The 13,181-nt window shown below is 32.5% G+C and overlaps 1 protein-coding gene across 3 annotated transcripts in view; it reads right to left on the bottom strand.

Moving 5' to 3' along the window:
* Positions 1-1,120: 1,120 nt before the first annotated feature.
* LOC110019209 overlaps positions 1,121-13,181 on the bottom strand; it is a 23,879-nt gene continuing 11,818 nt past the window's right edge. The window contains exons 3-7 of one of the 3 annotated variants that reach the window (XM_020716789.1): positions 3,502-3,563; positions 3,360-3,428; positions 3,225-3,272; positions 2,104-2,186; positions 1,121-1,234 (exon numbers count right to left, since the gene is read on the bottom strand). In XM_020716789.1, the coding sequence (XP_020572448.1) occupies positions 1,147-1,234; positions 2,104-2,186; positions 3,225-3,272; positions 3,360-3,428; positions 3,502-3,563 (350 nt within the window). In that variant the 3' untranslated portion in view covers positions 1,121-1,146. Of the gene's footprint in view, positions 1,235-2,103; positions 2,187-2,819; positions 3,156-3,224; positions 3,273-3,359; positions 3,429-3,501; positions 3,564-13,181 lie in introns of those variants that run through there. The other 2 variants (XM_020716791.1, XM_020716790.1) reach the window with 2 other exon arrangements.

The following is a 13,181-nucleotide window of genomic DNA, read 5'->3' as shown; positions in this document are numbered from 1 at the left end:
TATATATATATTAATTTTATTGAGCCAAAAAGAGCCGAACACGAACAAACGAAACTGCGTTTATGTATCGAGCAAAATAAAATTGTTCGTGTTCCACTCGTTTACTTAGCGATGAATCAAATACGAGCTACTTAATAAGCCGAACATGAGCTATTCGCAAACAATCAGCCATATTGACAGTATTATTCTTCTCATCTTCTTATTTTTTTCTTTAACTACGAGTTAACATATTTCTTGTGTTCCCTATCTGCCTGACACCCTATCAATATTGCCATTGTTTTGACTGCTGTGCTTCAGTGTTTTTTGGAAATCAAATTGATGATTAATAAGGATATTTCAACTTATTTTGTCTTCCTATCGCCATGTAAGATTGATGTTATTTTGTTGATATTATTATTTAAACATTTGTTTTTTTTTTTTTTTCCGTGCAATGCATTCCCTTCTTGAATTTACGGGTGGCTTATGTATGGATTCTCTTTGTGGATTTTGTGTTTCGAGATACTTCGATCTGATCGTGTTCAGACATATATTTTAAACCCATCACACGAGGATTACCCATATATAAACTTTATGCTTAGTTTTTTTATTTGTTTGTCTATTTGGTGATGTATATCATTCATATTTGATTTCTCTCAAACTTCATTGTTGTCATCGCGATCATGACCATCACCCCCGGTACTACTCAGCCCAACCTTGAAGAAGGAAGTATGGTGTAGAGGGGTGCTGGAGTTCCTGGGTAAGTCCTCACTGAAGTGCGCTTGAATATTTGAGCTTGCTACTCTGTCGTTCCATGTGGTGGACATGGTGGTCGAGAGTAGTGGCACTCCCTTTTATTGGGTCAAACCGAGTACACCAACGATCTAATTTTCGTCGGTTGTCAAACGGTCACGCACGCTAATTAAAGGGGCATCACAACACTAGGTAATATTTGCTCCGATGGAAAAAATATTAGGTCAGGACTTGGATGCATTTGAAATTTAATAATAAGACAAATTTTAACACTGATCAATCTCAATATATTGCAATAGATCTACTTGACACGTAACGTTTCACCATTGAACTCCGAACGCAATCCCATGTAATATTTGCTCCCATGAATAGCCGCATCTACTCGCATGCAGCACTAGGATGCGCCCCACCCAGCGCCTATGAGCCACTTGCCAAAAGGGCAATGCCTCCACGCTGTGGCACCGTGAACCGGCAGCATTGGCGCTGGAATTCAAGCTCCGGCGTCCTGAAAGACATTAGGATGCTAAGGCGTTTCATGAAGTAATAAGGTTCGTGGCAAGCCAAACTGACAACAACACATGTATGCTATATTTGAATCCAACGCCTATAAACTTCGTCAAAATTATTAGACTATTAAGTTGAGCATTCAGTACAGTACCCAAATTGGCAAATGCATCATGTCTATGTTCTTAATTTTAAGTCATATTTTTTAGAACAATGGTTTTCAGTTTTATTTGCTCATATAATATTGCATGGTGATACAATTCTAGTTTGTCCGAAAGCAAGCCAACGCTCTAATCTTTTATAATCAGCTATTTCATCTATTTGTGAAAGGATTAGCCTACTTTCACATAAAAACCTCAACTCTTTGAAAAAATTTTTCATACGGAGTCCAGATGCAACTCTACGTCCAGACTCCAAAAAATCTTATCATATATATTTGACTAAGCCCACCTAAAAATTGACGAAAAGACACTTATTGTTGTGTTATTGCAAAATAATTTTAATAACACAACAATAACACCGCAATACCACCGGTACCTCGGTTTCGTTTCAATAAACCCACAAAATAACTTGAATAACATCACAATAATATCACAATAACACAGACGATTAGCGCCAATAAAATCACATGCTGGACCACACAAATAACACCGCGATAACACCGCATAACCCCCATAACACCACAATAACACCTGTGAACAGTGTCAATAACACGGCGATTTTATTGAGGTGTTATTGGCATCTTTTCATTATTTTTTAAGTGGACCCAATTAGATACAAATGACAAGATTTTATTAGAGTCCGGACTGAAAAAAAATTTTCCAACTCTTTGGTGGAGTTGAGCTCACTTGTGAGCAAAGTAAAACATGCCTGGGAAAACATAAAGAGCAGGCTGAATTTTCTTTAGAGAGGTCAAAGTGGACGGACTTGAACTCATGAAAGATGACCTCCAACTACATACACAAACGGCAAAAAATTAAGCAAAGGGCCATAAACTGCAGCCAAAAGGGCAATGCCTCCACGCTGTGGCACCGTGTATCATTTTAATAACACCACAATAACACCGCAATATCATCGGTACCTCGGTTTCGTTTCAATAAACCCGCAAAATAACTTGAATAACATCACAATAACACAGGGGATTAGCGCCAATAACATCACCTGATGGACCACACAAATAACACCGCGATAACACCGCATAACCCTCATAACACCACAATAATACCCGTGAACAGTGCCAATAACACCGCAATGTTATTGGGGTGTTATTGGCAAATTTTCATCATTTTTTAAGTGGACCCAGTTAGATACAAATGCAAGATTTTATTAGTTTCCGGACTGAAAATTTTTTTCCAACTCTTTGGTGGAGTTCAGCTCACTTGGTATGAGCAAAATAAAGCTTGCAAGAGAAAACAAGAACAGCACGCTAAATTGTCTTTACAGAGATCAAAGTGAACGAACTTAAACTCATGAAAGATGACCTCCAACTACATACACAAACGGCACAAATTAAGGAATTAATTACCGCTGGGTGACAAATTTAGATCCAACTGAAGACTAATCTGATCAAATTTTGATTAAAATGAGATTAAAGATACAAAACAGGGCATTAAAGAAAAAAAAACAAACATTAAGGAAAACTAATTGTACTTCTGATAGCATACTTAAATCTACAAATTCTACAGCTGTTGATTCCCTAAAAAAAACTACAGTTATAATTAAGCAATTGATGGAAAATAAATATATGTAAAAATCAATCACTTTTCCCCCTAGAAAGAAGTTAAAAAATCATGGAAACTGCTAGCTATAAATCCTCAGCCTTTTTTTTGCTTTTTAATCAGCAGCAGATTATATGATTAAATATGACTAGTTGCATATCATGATTTAAACTTCTGCTTTCTGCTTGTCAGAACTTTCAAATTCTGCAAACAACGGCCAAAATCAGTACACAGAAAAACGGAATTTAAAAGGAAAGTTAAAAAGCAATGGACCTTGCGTTTCTTCTTTTTCTTCTGCATTTCTTCCTTCCCTATTGATACCTAAATAATGAAAGCCATGATGAGAAGCATCAGGATGGAGAATTGGGAGAGAAACAATGGAAGTACATGTATTGGCAAGATCTTAACCTTTTTTCGTTTCTTTTTCTCAGGCACAGTTTCTTCTTTGTTTTCATCTGGCAATTCTTCCGAAGCATCCTACCAAAATCAATGATAATGATATATAAACAATCATAACGAATACAATATAGTAGACGAGCAAGCACATTACCTCGGAGGTGTCACCAAAAGAAGCAACATGCCGAACAAACCTTCCACTACTCGAGGCTCCACCTGCTCCAAACAAAAATTCAGCTCAGCTATTTATTTATTTATTTATTTTTGTTCCTTCTTTTATCTTCTTCTTTTTTTTAAGGAAATTTAAACCAAAGAACTGCTACAAGAATCACCAAGAATTTGGTAATAAGAAAAAATAGTTTTTTTTTTGCCCAAAACGAGGGGACAAGACCACAAGCGTCGTGGAAGGGGAAGATCATAAATTTGCCAAAATTCAAGCCAAGAAGTGCTCGTTCTGCTTTTCAGCACTACATCAGCAAGTGTATTTCAGAGCACTTCAAACATCATTGCTTTCAGAAGAAAAAAAACAGTATAATTATTTGGCCGCAGCTCTTGCTGAAGAGAGAGAGAGAGAGAGAGAGAGAGATTGTAATGACTAGCCAAAAAAAAACTTTTTAACAAAATTATAACATGCAAAATATTTCACGACCCGGCCCGAGACTTGAAACTAACCAAGACAAGAACAGATAGTCGAACGGTGAAATTTATTTATTTTTTCATTCATTTTAACATTAACAATTTACAATTCAAATAAATTAAAAGAGTTCCTAAAGAAAAATAATTTAATTAAACAAATAAAAATTTACATTTTAGTTTGTTGACCTCGTCTTTCATATACATTATCTCCTCTAATATTCATCTTTTATTTAAAAGTTTAAACTGAAAATTTTCAAAATATAATTAATTATCCAATATAAATAGTCAAGTAGTCACGCTTTTAAATTACAGTAATATAAAGAAGAGAAAATAACATGTATGTTGATCTTTCATATTGCATTATAGAAAATTATGTAACAATTTACTCTGTATTCATGACACCTGCTAAATGGAATTAGTCTAAAATTAGATATGCATTACTTTTAACTTTACTTTTCAAGGTTTAATTTTTTAACTTCATACTCTAAATATTCACATCCGTCTTAGAAGCACCATCAAACATAACCTAACACAACCCTAACTGATATTATCTCGTCGACATAATGATTTGTGATCTAAATTACACAATTATTTGCGGTGAAAAAATGTCTAGTCATCCCTGACCGATATTATCTCGTCAGCACAATGGCTTGTGATTTAAATTACACGATTAGTTGAAGTGATAGAGTGTCTACTCAACTATGGCTGATCTAAATTTCACAATTATTTGAGGTGACAAAAAAAGCATCTATGTCTGCAGGTACATTGGCCTCCCCAACCAGTATCATAAGAGGGTGAACTCCTCTTAGTATTCATGTGTAAAATATTTTCATATTTCATAGCATATAAGATTTTCTTATGAGACACCTTTTGTTTGTATATCAATGAAATAAGGCACCTCTACTAGAATCTAAATGACAAGCCATAACCTGATATATGCATCTCCATTCGAATCTAAAAGCTATGCAATGAGCTTCTATCAATTTATGAAAAATGAAATCAATGTGCCACTATTTATGCAGAAATGCTCTTATGCATATCTCGTCTCTATCAATATGAAGTGTTGGTTATAGTTTACTTTACAAAGAACATAAAAGTTTAAAACTAAAATCAGGAATAGCTTCAAAAGTAAGAAATATTATTATAACTTAGAAATATAATTACCTCAAGCTCAGAAGATTATCTTGAATTTATGTTCTAGCACCCCTTCTTTAATAAAGAAAAAACCTAAATTCAAATGTAACATTTCTTATTAATTTCTCTTAAATTATAAATTAGTTTCATTATTTAATATCATACTTGCTTTTGAATTTATTTTACTTATTTAAATTATTTATTGTTACATAGAATTGAGATTTTCCTAATTTACTATTCATTTTTAACATCCTCACTTTAAAGCCACTACTACAAAGTCAATAGAAAACCCTGACCTCATTGATATTGTCAATTCTTCTTATTTCCCAATCTGAATATTTTTCCATTTTTTTATTTTTTATGAATGCTGCAACTTTTTCAATTGGAATGTTGTTTCACCGGTGATTCAATTCATAATATTATTATTAACATCAATTTTCAATAAAAATCAAAATCTTTAATTTTAAAACATAAAACTCTTAACTTAATTAACCTCTTTCTACTCCTTGAAATTCAAAAACTTTTTTTTGGTTTTACATACTTTCAATTTATCAATTCCGATATTATTTATTTAAAATTTAACTTCAAAATTTTGATCTTTAAAATAAAATATGCATATTTATCAAATTAAATAAATAAAGCCTAAACACGCCTACTAAAATTTGTTTGACATCGATTCTATTCTCCCTTTACTTTAATTTGATTGCTTGCACCTTAATCTCTATTATTAATTCATAATATTTAATATAAACTAGTAATATGAAATTAAATAAAAAAATGTCTCATAATAAATAAAATATAAATCCTAACCTTTGCTTTATACACTCGGTTCGGCCTCCCTCCTAGACAAAGCCTCAGTTTCCTAAGCATGCAGCAGCCACTCAACTTCAGCTGCTCCTTCCGTATAGGAAGCTCTAGACGCCTTCTCCTACATGTAGTAAAACCCTTTTTGCATGCTTGGTTGGCGTGATCATCCCTTCTCGCATACTCCTTTCTCGTTCGAAGTCGCAACTCCCTCATCTCCTCCTTCGCAACACACGTCTCACGTACACAAAGCCGCACGGTGATTTCTCTTCGCCTACGCACGTGTTGCCTTCCTTATCGTAGACACACTCATGATATGAGGCCTCCTTCCTTGCCACATCTCCGTCTCTGGTTTGAATGAAATGTTTGATACTTCGGAATAAACTATGGATGTGGTTGGTTTGAATTGGCACTATCAATTAGGAAAAAAATTCTTTTATTTATTTATTTTCAGTTAGTACAAAATACATAGAGAATAAAAATTAATCTACTATTGTGAAAAGTGGAGGGTTGCATTAGTTAGAAAAGTGGAGGGTTGCATAGTTAGTCGACAACCAGCGTAAAACTTGTCGAAATAAAATCATGACATGAATCATTTTAACATTGCATAAGTACTAGGGCGTCCCCTAGAAACGATGTGCTATATGACCTAAATACAGTGAAAAGTATGCAAAGACCGTCACACCTGCGTCGGAGTGTAGTTTCAAATAAGGGTCCTCACAATACGGACGGATGCTGGTAAAGAAGTTAGTCCACGGAACTAATGAAATTAATTTTAGAATAGGATCTTAGAATATAAGTACTCTCAATGGTAAATTAACAGAATTAATTGATATTATGATGCATAGAAAGATTAATATCTCATGTATTCTAAGGAGATTGATAACTTAGGATTTAAACTTTGGTATTCTGGGAAGAGTCGCATTAGAAATGTTGTTGGTGTAATTATAGATAAAAGTTTGAAAGAAAATGTTGTAAAAATTAATAAAGTTGAAGATAGAATTATAGCCCTTAAGATTATTATTGATACTAAAATTTTTAATATTATAAGTGCTTATGCTCCTCAAGTAAGTTTAAATAAATTCTGGAATGACTTAGGAGATTTAATACAAATGATAACTCTTGAAGAAAAAATTTTTATTGAGGGAGATTTAAATGGACATGTCGGTAGAGTGATAGAAGATTTCAGAAACATTCATGATGGCTACGATTTTGGAGTGGCTAATGAAGAAGGTAGAGCAATTTTAAATTTTACTTTAACATATAATTTTGTTATTACTAATATTTTATTCAAGAAAAGAGATGAACATCTTATTACTAATAAGAATTGATCTAATGAAGCATAAATTGATTATTTTCTTATGAGAAAATCGTCGAGATTGTAAATATAGTAAGGTCATTCCAAGTGAGAATTTAAATAACGAACATCGATTATTAGTTCTAAATTTTAAAATAAAGAGTTGTAAAATAAAGAATACTATGAATCATCATCGTAAAATTAGATGGAGAAACCTAAAAGCCAAATAAAATTATTTTTACGAGTAAAATTCAAGATTTCAAAATTTGGGATGTTCATGAAGAAACGAATGTTGTGTGGGATAAAGTAACAAATACTATTAAACAAGTAGCAAAATATATACTTGGAGAATCAAAAGAAAAAGTTTCTATAAATAAAAAAAATTGGTGGTGAAATAATAATGTGCAAGAAAAGATAAAATATAAGAAGATACGCTATAAAAATTGGTTTAAATGTAAAGAGCTTAGAGAACTGGAAAAAATATCAAATGACCAGCAGAGAGTCTAAAAAAACAATCTGTGACACTAAAAATTCTGTTTTTAGTGATCTTTATAACAGATTAAATACTAATAAGGGTGAAAAATATATGTATAAATTAGTCAAACAAAGAGAAAAGAAAAACAAAGATTTTACTCAAATAAAGTGTATTAAAAATGAAAATCAAAAATTATTTTTTTCAGAAAAATACATTCAACATAGATGGGTGAGTTATTTTGATAAACTTTTTAATTAAGTTTCTGAAAAAATGATCAACCTTAGTGATCTTAAAATCGCTAATAATAAGAAAACGTTTCATTTTTACCATCGCATTAGTAAAAAAAAAATTTATGAGGCTTTAAAGAAAACCAATGGTAGAAAGTATGTAGGACTTGATGATATCTCAATTGAAGTGTGGAAATTTTTAGAAGAATTGGGAGTTTATTGGCTTACTAAACTCTTTAATATTATTTTAAAAACAAAAAAAAAAGTCTGAGAAGTAGAGGAAGAGTATTTTTGTCCCCATTTTTTAAGAATACAAAGGATGCACAAGAGTATGGAAATTATAGAGGAATTAAGTTGATGTGTCATAAGTTGATGTGTCATACTTTAAATGTGTCATACTTTAAAATAATGGGAGAAGGTAATTGAACATAGGTTAAGACGTATTACAAAAATTTCTCATAATTAACTCATAATTAGTTTGGATTTATGTCAGACAGGTCGATTATGAAAGCTATATATTTATTGAGAGGTTTGATTGAGAAGTTCAGAGATAACAAGGAGGATCTACATTTTATTTTTATTGATTTGGAAAAAGCTTACAATAAGGCTCCAAGAGATATCCTTTGGAGAGTTCTTGAGAAGAAATGTGTTGATATGACTTATATTCAAGTTATTAAAGATATGTATACTAGAGTTGTTGCTTGTGTTCGAACTTAAGGAGGATTGATTAATTATTTTCCTATTTCTATTGGATTACATCAGGGATCAACTTTAAGCTCATATTTTTTTGCCTTAGTTATGGATGGTCTATGGATGGTCTTACTAGACACTTCTTACTAGACACTTAAAGGAGGATGCCCCTTGTGTATGTTTTTTTTTTTTTATGATATCTTTCTAGTGAATAAGACGAGAGAAAAAGCCCAAAAAAGACTTGAACTATAGAGATCAACATTGAAGTCTAAAGGCCTTCATTTGCGTAGAATTAAAACTGAATACATGGAATGTAATTTTAGTAGTAGTAGCTCTAGTGACAGAAGTGTAATTTTGGGTGATCAAATTATTAAAAGATGTGAACGATTTAGATATCTCGGGTTTATTGTTCAAAACGATAGTGATATATATGGGATGTTAATGGTAGAATTCAAGTTGGTTGGTTGAAGTGGAGGAATGTTTTGGGCCTTTTGTATGATAGAAAAGTACCGCTTAGGCTGAAAAAGAAAATTATATAAGATGATGGTAAGACCTGCAATGCTCTATGGCGCTGAATGTTGGCCTTTAAAAGAAAAGCATAATACTAAGTTAAGTGTTGCAGAGATGAGAATGATTAGGTGGATGAGTGGCTTTACACTTAGAGACAAAATGCAAAATGAATATCTTCATTTAAACGTCAACCATCTGATGAACTGATTAGGAGAGTGGATGTTTTAGATTCGACTTATGTTAAGAAAGGCAAAAGTAGAATTAGGAAGACTTGGGCTTATTGTATAAAAAATGATCTTAATTTATTAGAACTAAATGAAAATATGACACTAAATAGGATGGAATGGAGAAAAAGGATTCATGTAGTCGACCCCACATAGTGGGATTAAGGGTTTGTTGTTGTTGTTATTGTCTAAGAACAAAAATAATGAAAAATACACTAATTAAGCAAAAAAAAAAAAATCATAAGTCCTACAAAGAAGTTATGAGTGAGAGTAATAAAACATTAATAAACAGTTTCAAAGAATAAATTTAATTCTATCCAATGTTTTAAAAGGCGTTGAAGTTGGGCAGGGTGCTTTACCTGTTACAGGGCGAGGCATATGCTCTAAAACATCCAGTGTAAGCCCCACAGTATAAAAAAAATAAGAAATTTAAACATTATGAGACCAAAAAAAATTTGGTTGTGTTTAATAAAAAAAATATTAAGAGACATTAAAAGAACTCAGACTCGTTCAATTTCAAAACAAATCTTCAAGGATTAGAATCTTCAAGATATTAGCATAAATTGATCACAAAAAGTAGGAACATGTAAAAAAAGTAAACGTTTGAACCAAAAAATAAGCTGGTGTTCAATTGATTTCATTCCTTAAACGTTATTCATTCTTTAAGTTTACCCTCAAAATATTTTTCATCTTCTTCACTAGTAGTTCTGTTCAAATGACAACTAAGTCCTTAATATTGCCTTCATTTTTCTCAAATAGTTTTGTCCAATTTTTTTCACAACCTGATAAATTGCAAGTGATGATTAGAACTCGAATATCAAAATTCGTTAACTCGTGTTTTCCCACCAATCAGCATAAGAGCTTAGCTTTTTGAGTTCATAGTAACTTTGCTCCCAAAATCTTCTCTTAAGTTATCATACAAGTCTAGTTAAATATGAGCTCTAAGGAGATCTTCATAATCCAACATTCTTTCCATACAAGCAATTAACCCTTATTTCACCACTTCATCATTAGAGAAATTATCTTCAGAAGGAAATTAAGGGTTTAAATAATAATCAGTCGTAAGTAGCGGTTTATGAAGTTGAACTTCTCATCTTGCATTAACTTTTCTCAACATAAGCCCACTCAAAATAAGCCCATATGTCTTTTCATTATGGACACAGTTAAAACAATTTTTTTTTGTTGAATCCATTAATTCATAAATATAACCCATGGATGGTCTTTATTCTAAGTCAACCTCTCTTAGAACATTTAGAAAAGGTACAACACTTTTGATACCGCAAGTAAGATAACCTCAAAAATATGAATCGAACAAAATAACAACTCAAGCCTTTATAGCTTATGTCTTCTTAATCCACTGACTAAAACACCACGCTTCTAAGAACATTGCCTGAAGTGGTTGCTTTTATTTGTAAATGCTTTGAAGGGTCAAATATGCAACAACAAACTGAATGATTGTTGGACAAACGAGCTCTCACTCCTTTAAAAAAGATCTCATCAAATCAAGAACCCATGTGTGCTCATACATCTTTTCATTATGCACAAGATCTCTAATAAATATATTGTTTTTTTTTTCTATTACCTTTTTACCCACATTCACAAAATTTGACTCATCTGTTATAATTTGCACCATTTTTTTCTCCTACTGACTCAATCATGTCATCCAAATAAATGAATAATAACTCATCACTCTTTATAACATTAGAAGCATCCACAAATTTAACAAAAAAAATCTTAGCTAGACAGTTAATAAGAAAATGAATTAAAGTCCTACTTTTTTCATTTGTTCAACTATCTGACATAATTAAATATTTATATTCACTCCATGTTTTCTTATGCTCCTCTAACATCTTATTGATTATTGTAACTTCATATTTGAGTATCTAAGTTCTTAGTTCATGCATTACAGGTGCAGTAATATCAGGTCCAAAGTTAGCAACTACTTCAAACGTAGACATATAACATGGGTCATTAGTAACATTAAATGTTAATCCGACTGAGTAGCAGAATTTACCAATTTTTTTATATGCTTCCTTTCTTTCATCTTTTTTTTCACTTGGAATTTGGAATAGAATTCCTAGCTTGTGTTATGGTAAAAGAATCTATTAAACCTCTAACTCTAGGTTTCCTTTGAGAGGAGTCAAGTAATGCTCAATTCATGAGATTTTGACATTCACAAACATTTTCTGCACTACTTCTAATGTCACATAATACACTGTCACGTTGTGCTTTGACTTTTGTATCTACGTCTAATAATTTCTTGCATTTCTCTTGAACATCATTCGAAGCTTTAGTGCATATTTTAATGCACTTATGTGTGTTGGCAAGAGGTGGTTCATCCTGTTTATTATTCCACTACACACTTGATTGCAAAACATACATCTAAAATACTCCTTATTAGGTGTGCTTATTGAATATTGTCATGCAAAGTCCTAGCTAGTGAGATTGCTCCCAGTCACACTATCCCTCCTTCCAAGAAAAAAAATATATAAGATCAATGCAAAATTGCAAATTTTGTTGTAGCTATATTGAAATTATTGTAGCTACAGTAACTCATTTTAGCTGCAGTGAAATATATGATTAAGTTCTTATGAAACATTAAAACTCTTGTACTTTGTGCTTACAAAATAAAATTCGGGTGAGTGAGATAAAGCAAACACTCTGCATATGAGAGACCCTAGGATATCTTCTACGAGTTGTTCACATTGAGTGTGAGGGATGAAGCAAACGTTATGTGCAAGATCTTCTGCTAGTCAAACTGCATGCAAGAGATGAAGCAGAAGCTACAAGAGGAAGCATATGAAAGATCGTCTGTTGCGCAAGCGGCTACGGGATCATCTGTTGCGGGAGAGACACCGACCAGTTATGTTGTGAAAGGCCTTCTGTTGCGGGGAAGACGTGTGATTCAGGTATGGCTCGGAAATTAGGGTTCTATTTCCTTTTTATTTAACCCAATATTAGGTCGTACCCCTAGGGGTGTAAGTGAGTTAAGCTGACTCGTAAGCCGGCTCGAGCTCGACTCGATAAGTGGCTCGTGAACCGAGCTCAATGATTTAACAAGCCCAGCTCAAGCTAATCTCGACACGACTAGTTAGCCCGTGAGCAAGCTAGTTTAAAAAAAATATTAAATATAAATATACTCAAAATATAGTAATTTTGAGGTCTTTAACTTTAAAGTATTAAAAAATATTTTAAAAATAATATTTTAAATTTTATATCAAGTGATTTCCTATTATTTCTTTCATAATTGCTCATTTTATTTGTCCTTTTACTATAACACTACCTCAAATTAATATTACTTTCTCCCTTTTATATAAAACAAGCCGACTCCAACTCGTGAACTTAAGCTTGAGCTTGCTCAAGCTCAGTAAAATTAATCAAGCTCAAGCTTAAACCGATGGTGGCTCAAGCTCGACTCAACTCGTTTGCACCCCTAAGTACGCCCCCATGAGGCGCAAATTAAGCTTGCTAGCATAAAAGACGTGTCGGGAGATACGCCTCGGGAGGATTGTGCCTGCCTCATTGGCTTAGGACAAAATGGTTCATGTCTCACCCATGGGACCACCCCAAAAACGCCTTTTAAAACCTTGTTTCTAACACTTGCAAATCTACCATGAAATGATTTGTGTATTAAAGCAATTCAAAGAAGGGATATTTACAATAATACTACAAATTTCAATCTATTTTTATATCTAACTTCTAAACTTCTATATCTAATGTAACACCTTATGCATGAAAAAATGTATTTTACCTAAATAATTTAATGCTATTAATATTTTTTAAATGATATAGAAATTAGGGTGTTAATATATACATACATACATATATATATATATA

Source organism: Phalaenopsis equestris, unplaced genomic scaffold (assembly GCF_001263595.1).
Source record: "Phalaenopsis equestris unplaced genomic scaffold, ASM126359v1 Scaffold000054, whole genome shotgun sequence".
Classification (NCBI taxonomy): domain Eukaryota; kingdom Viridiplantae; phylum Streptophyta; class Magnoliopsida; order Asparagales; family Orchidaceae; genus Phalaenopsis; species Phalaenopsis equestris.
The sequence above is the reverse complement of the archived record's forward strand: the minus strand, read 5'-3'. Positions and strand labels throughout refer to the sequence as shown.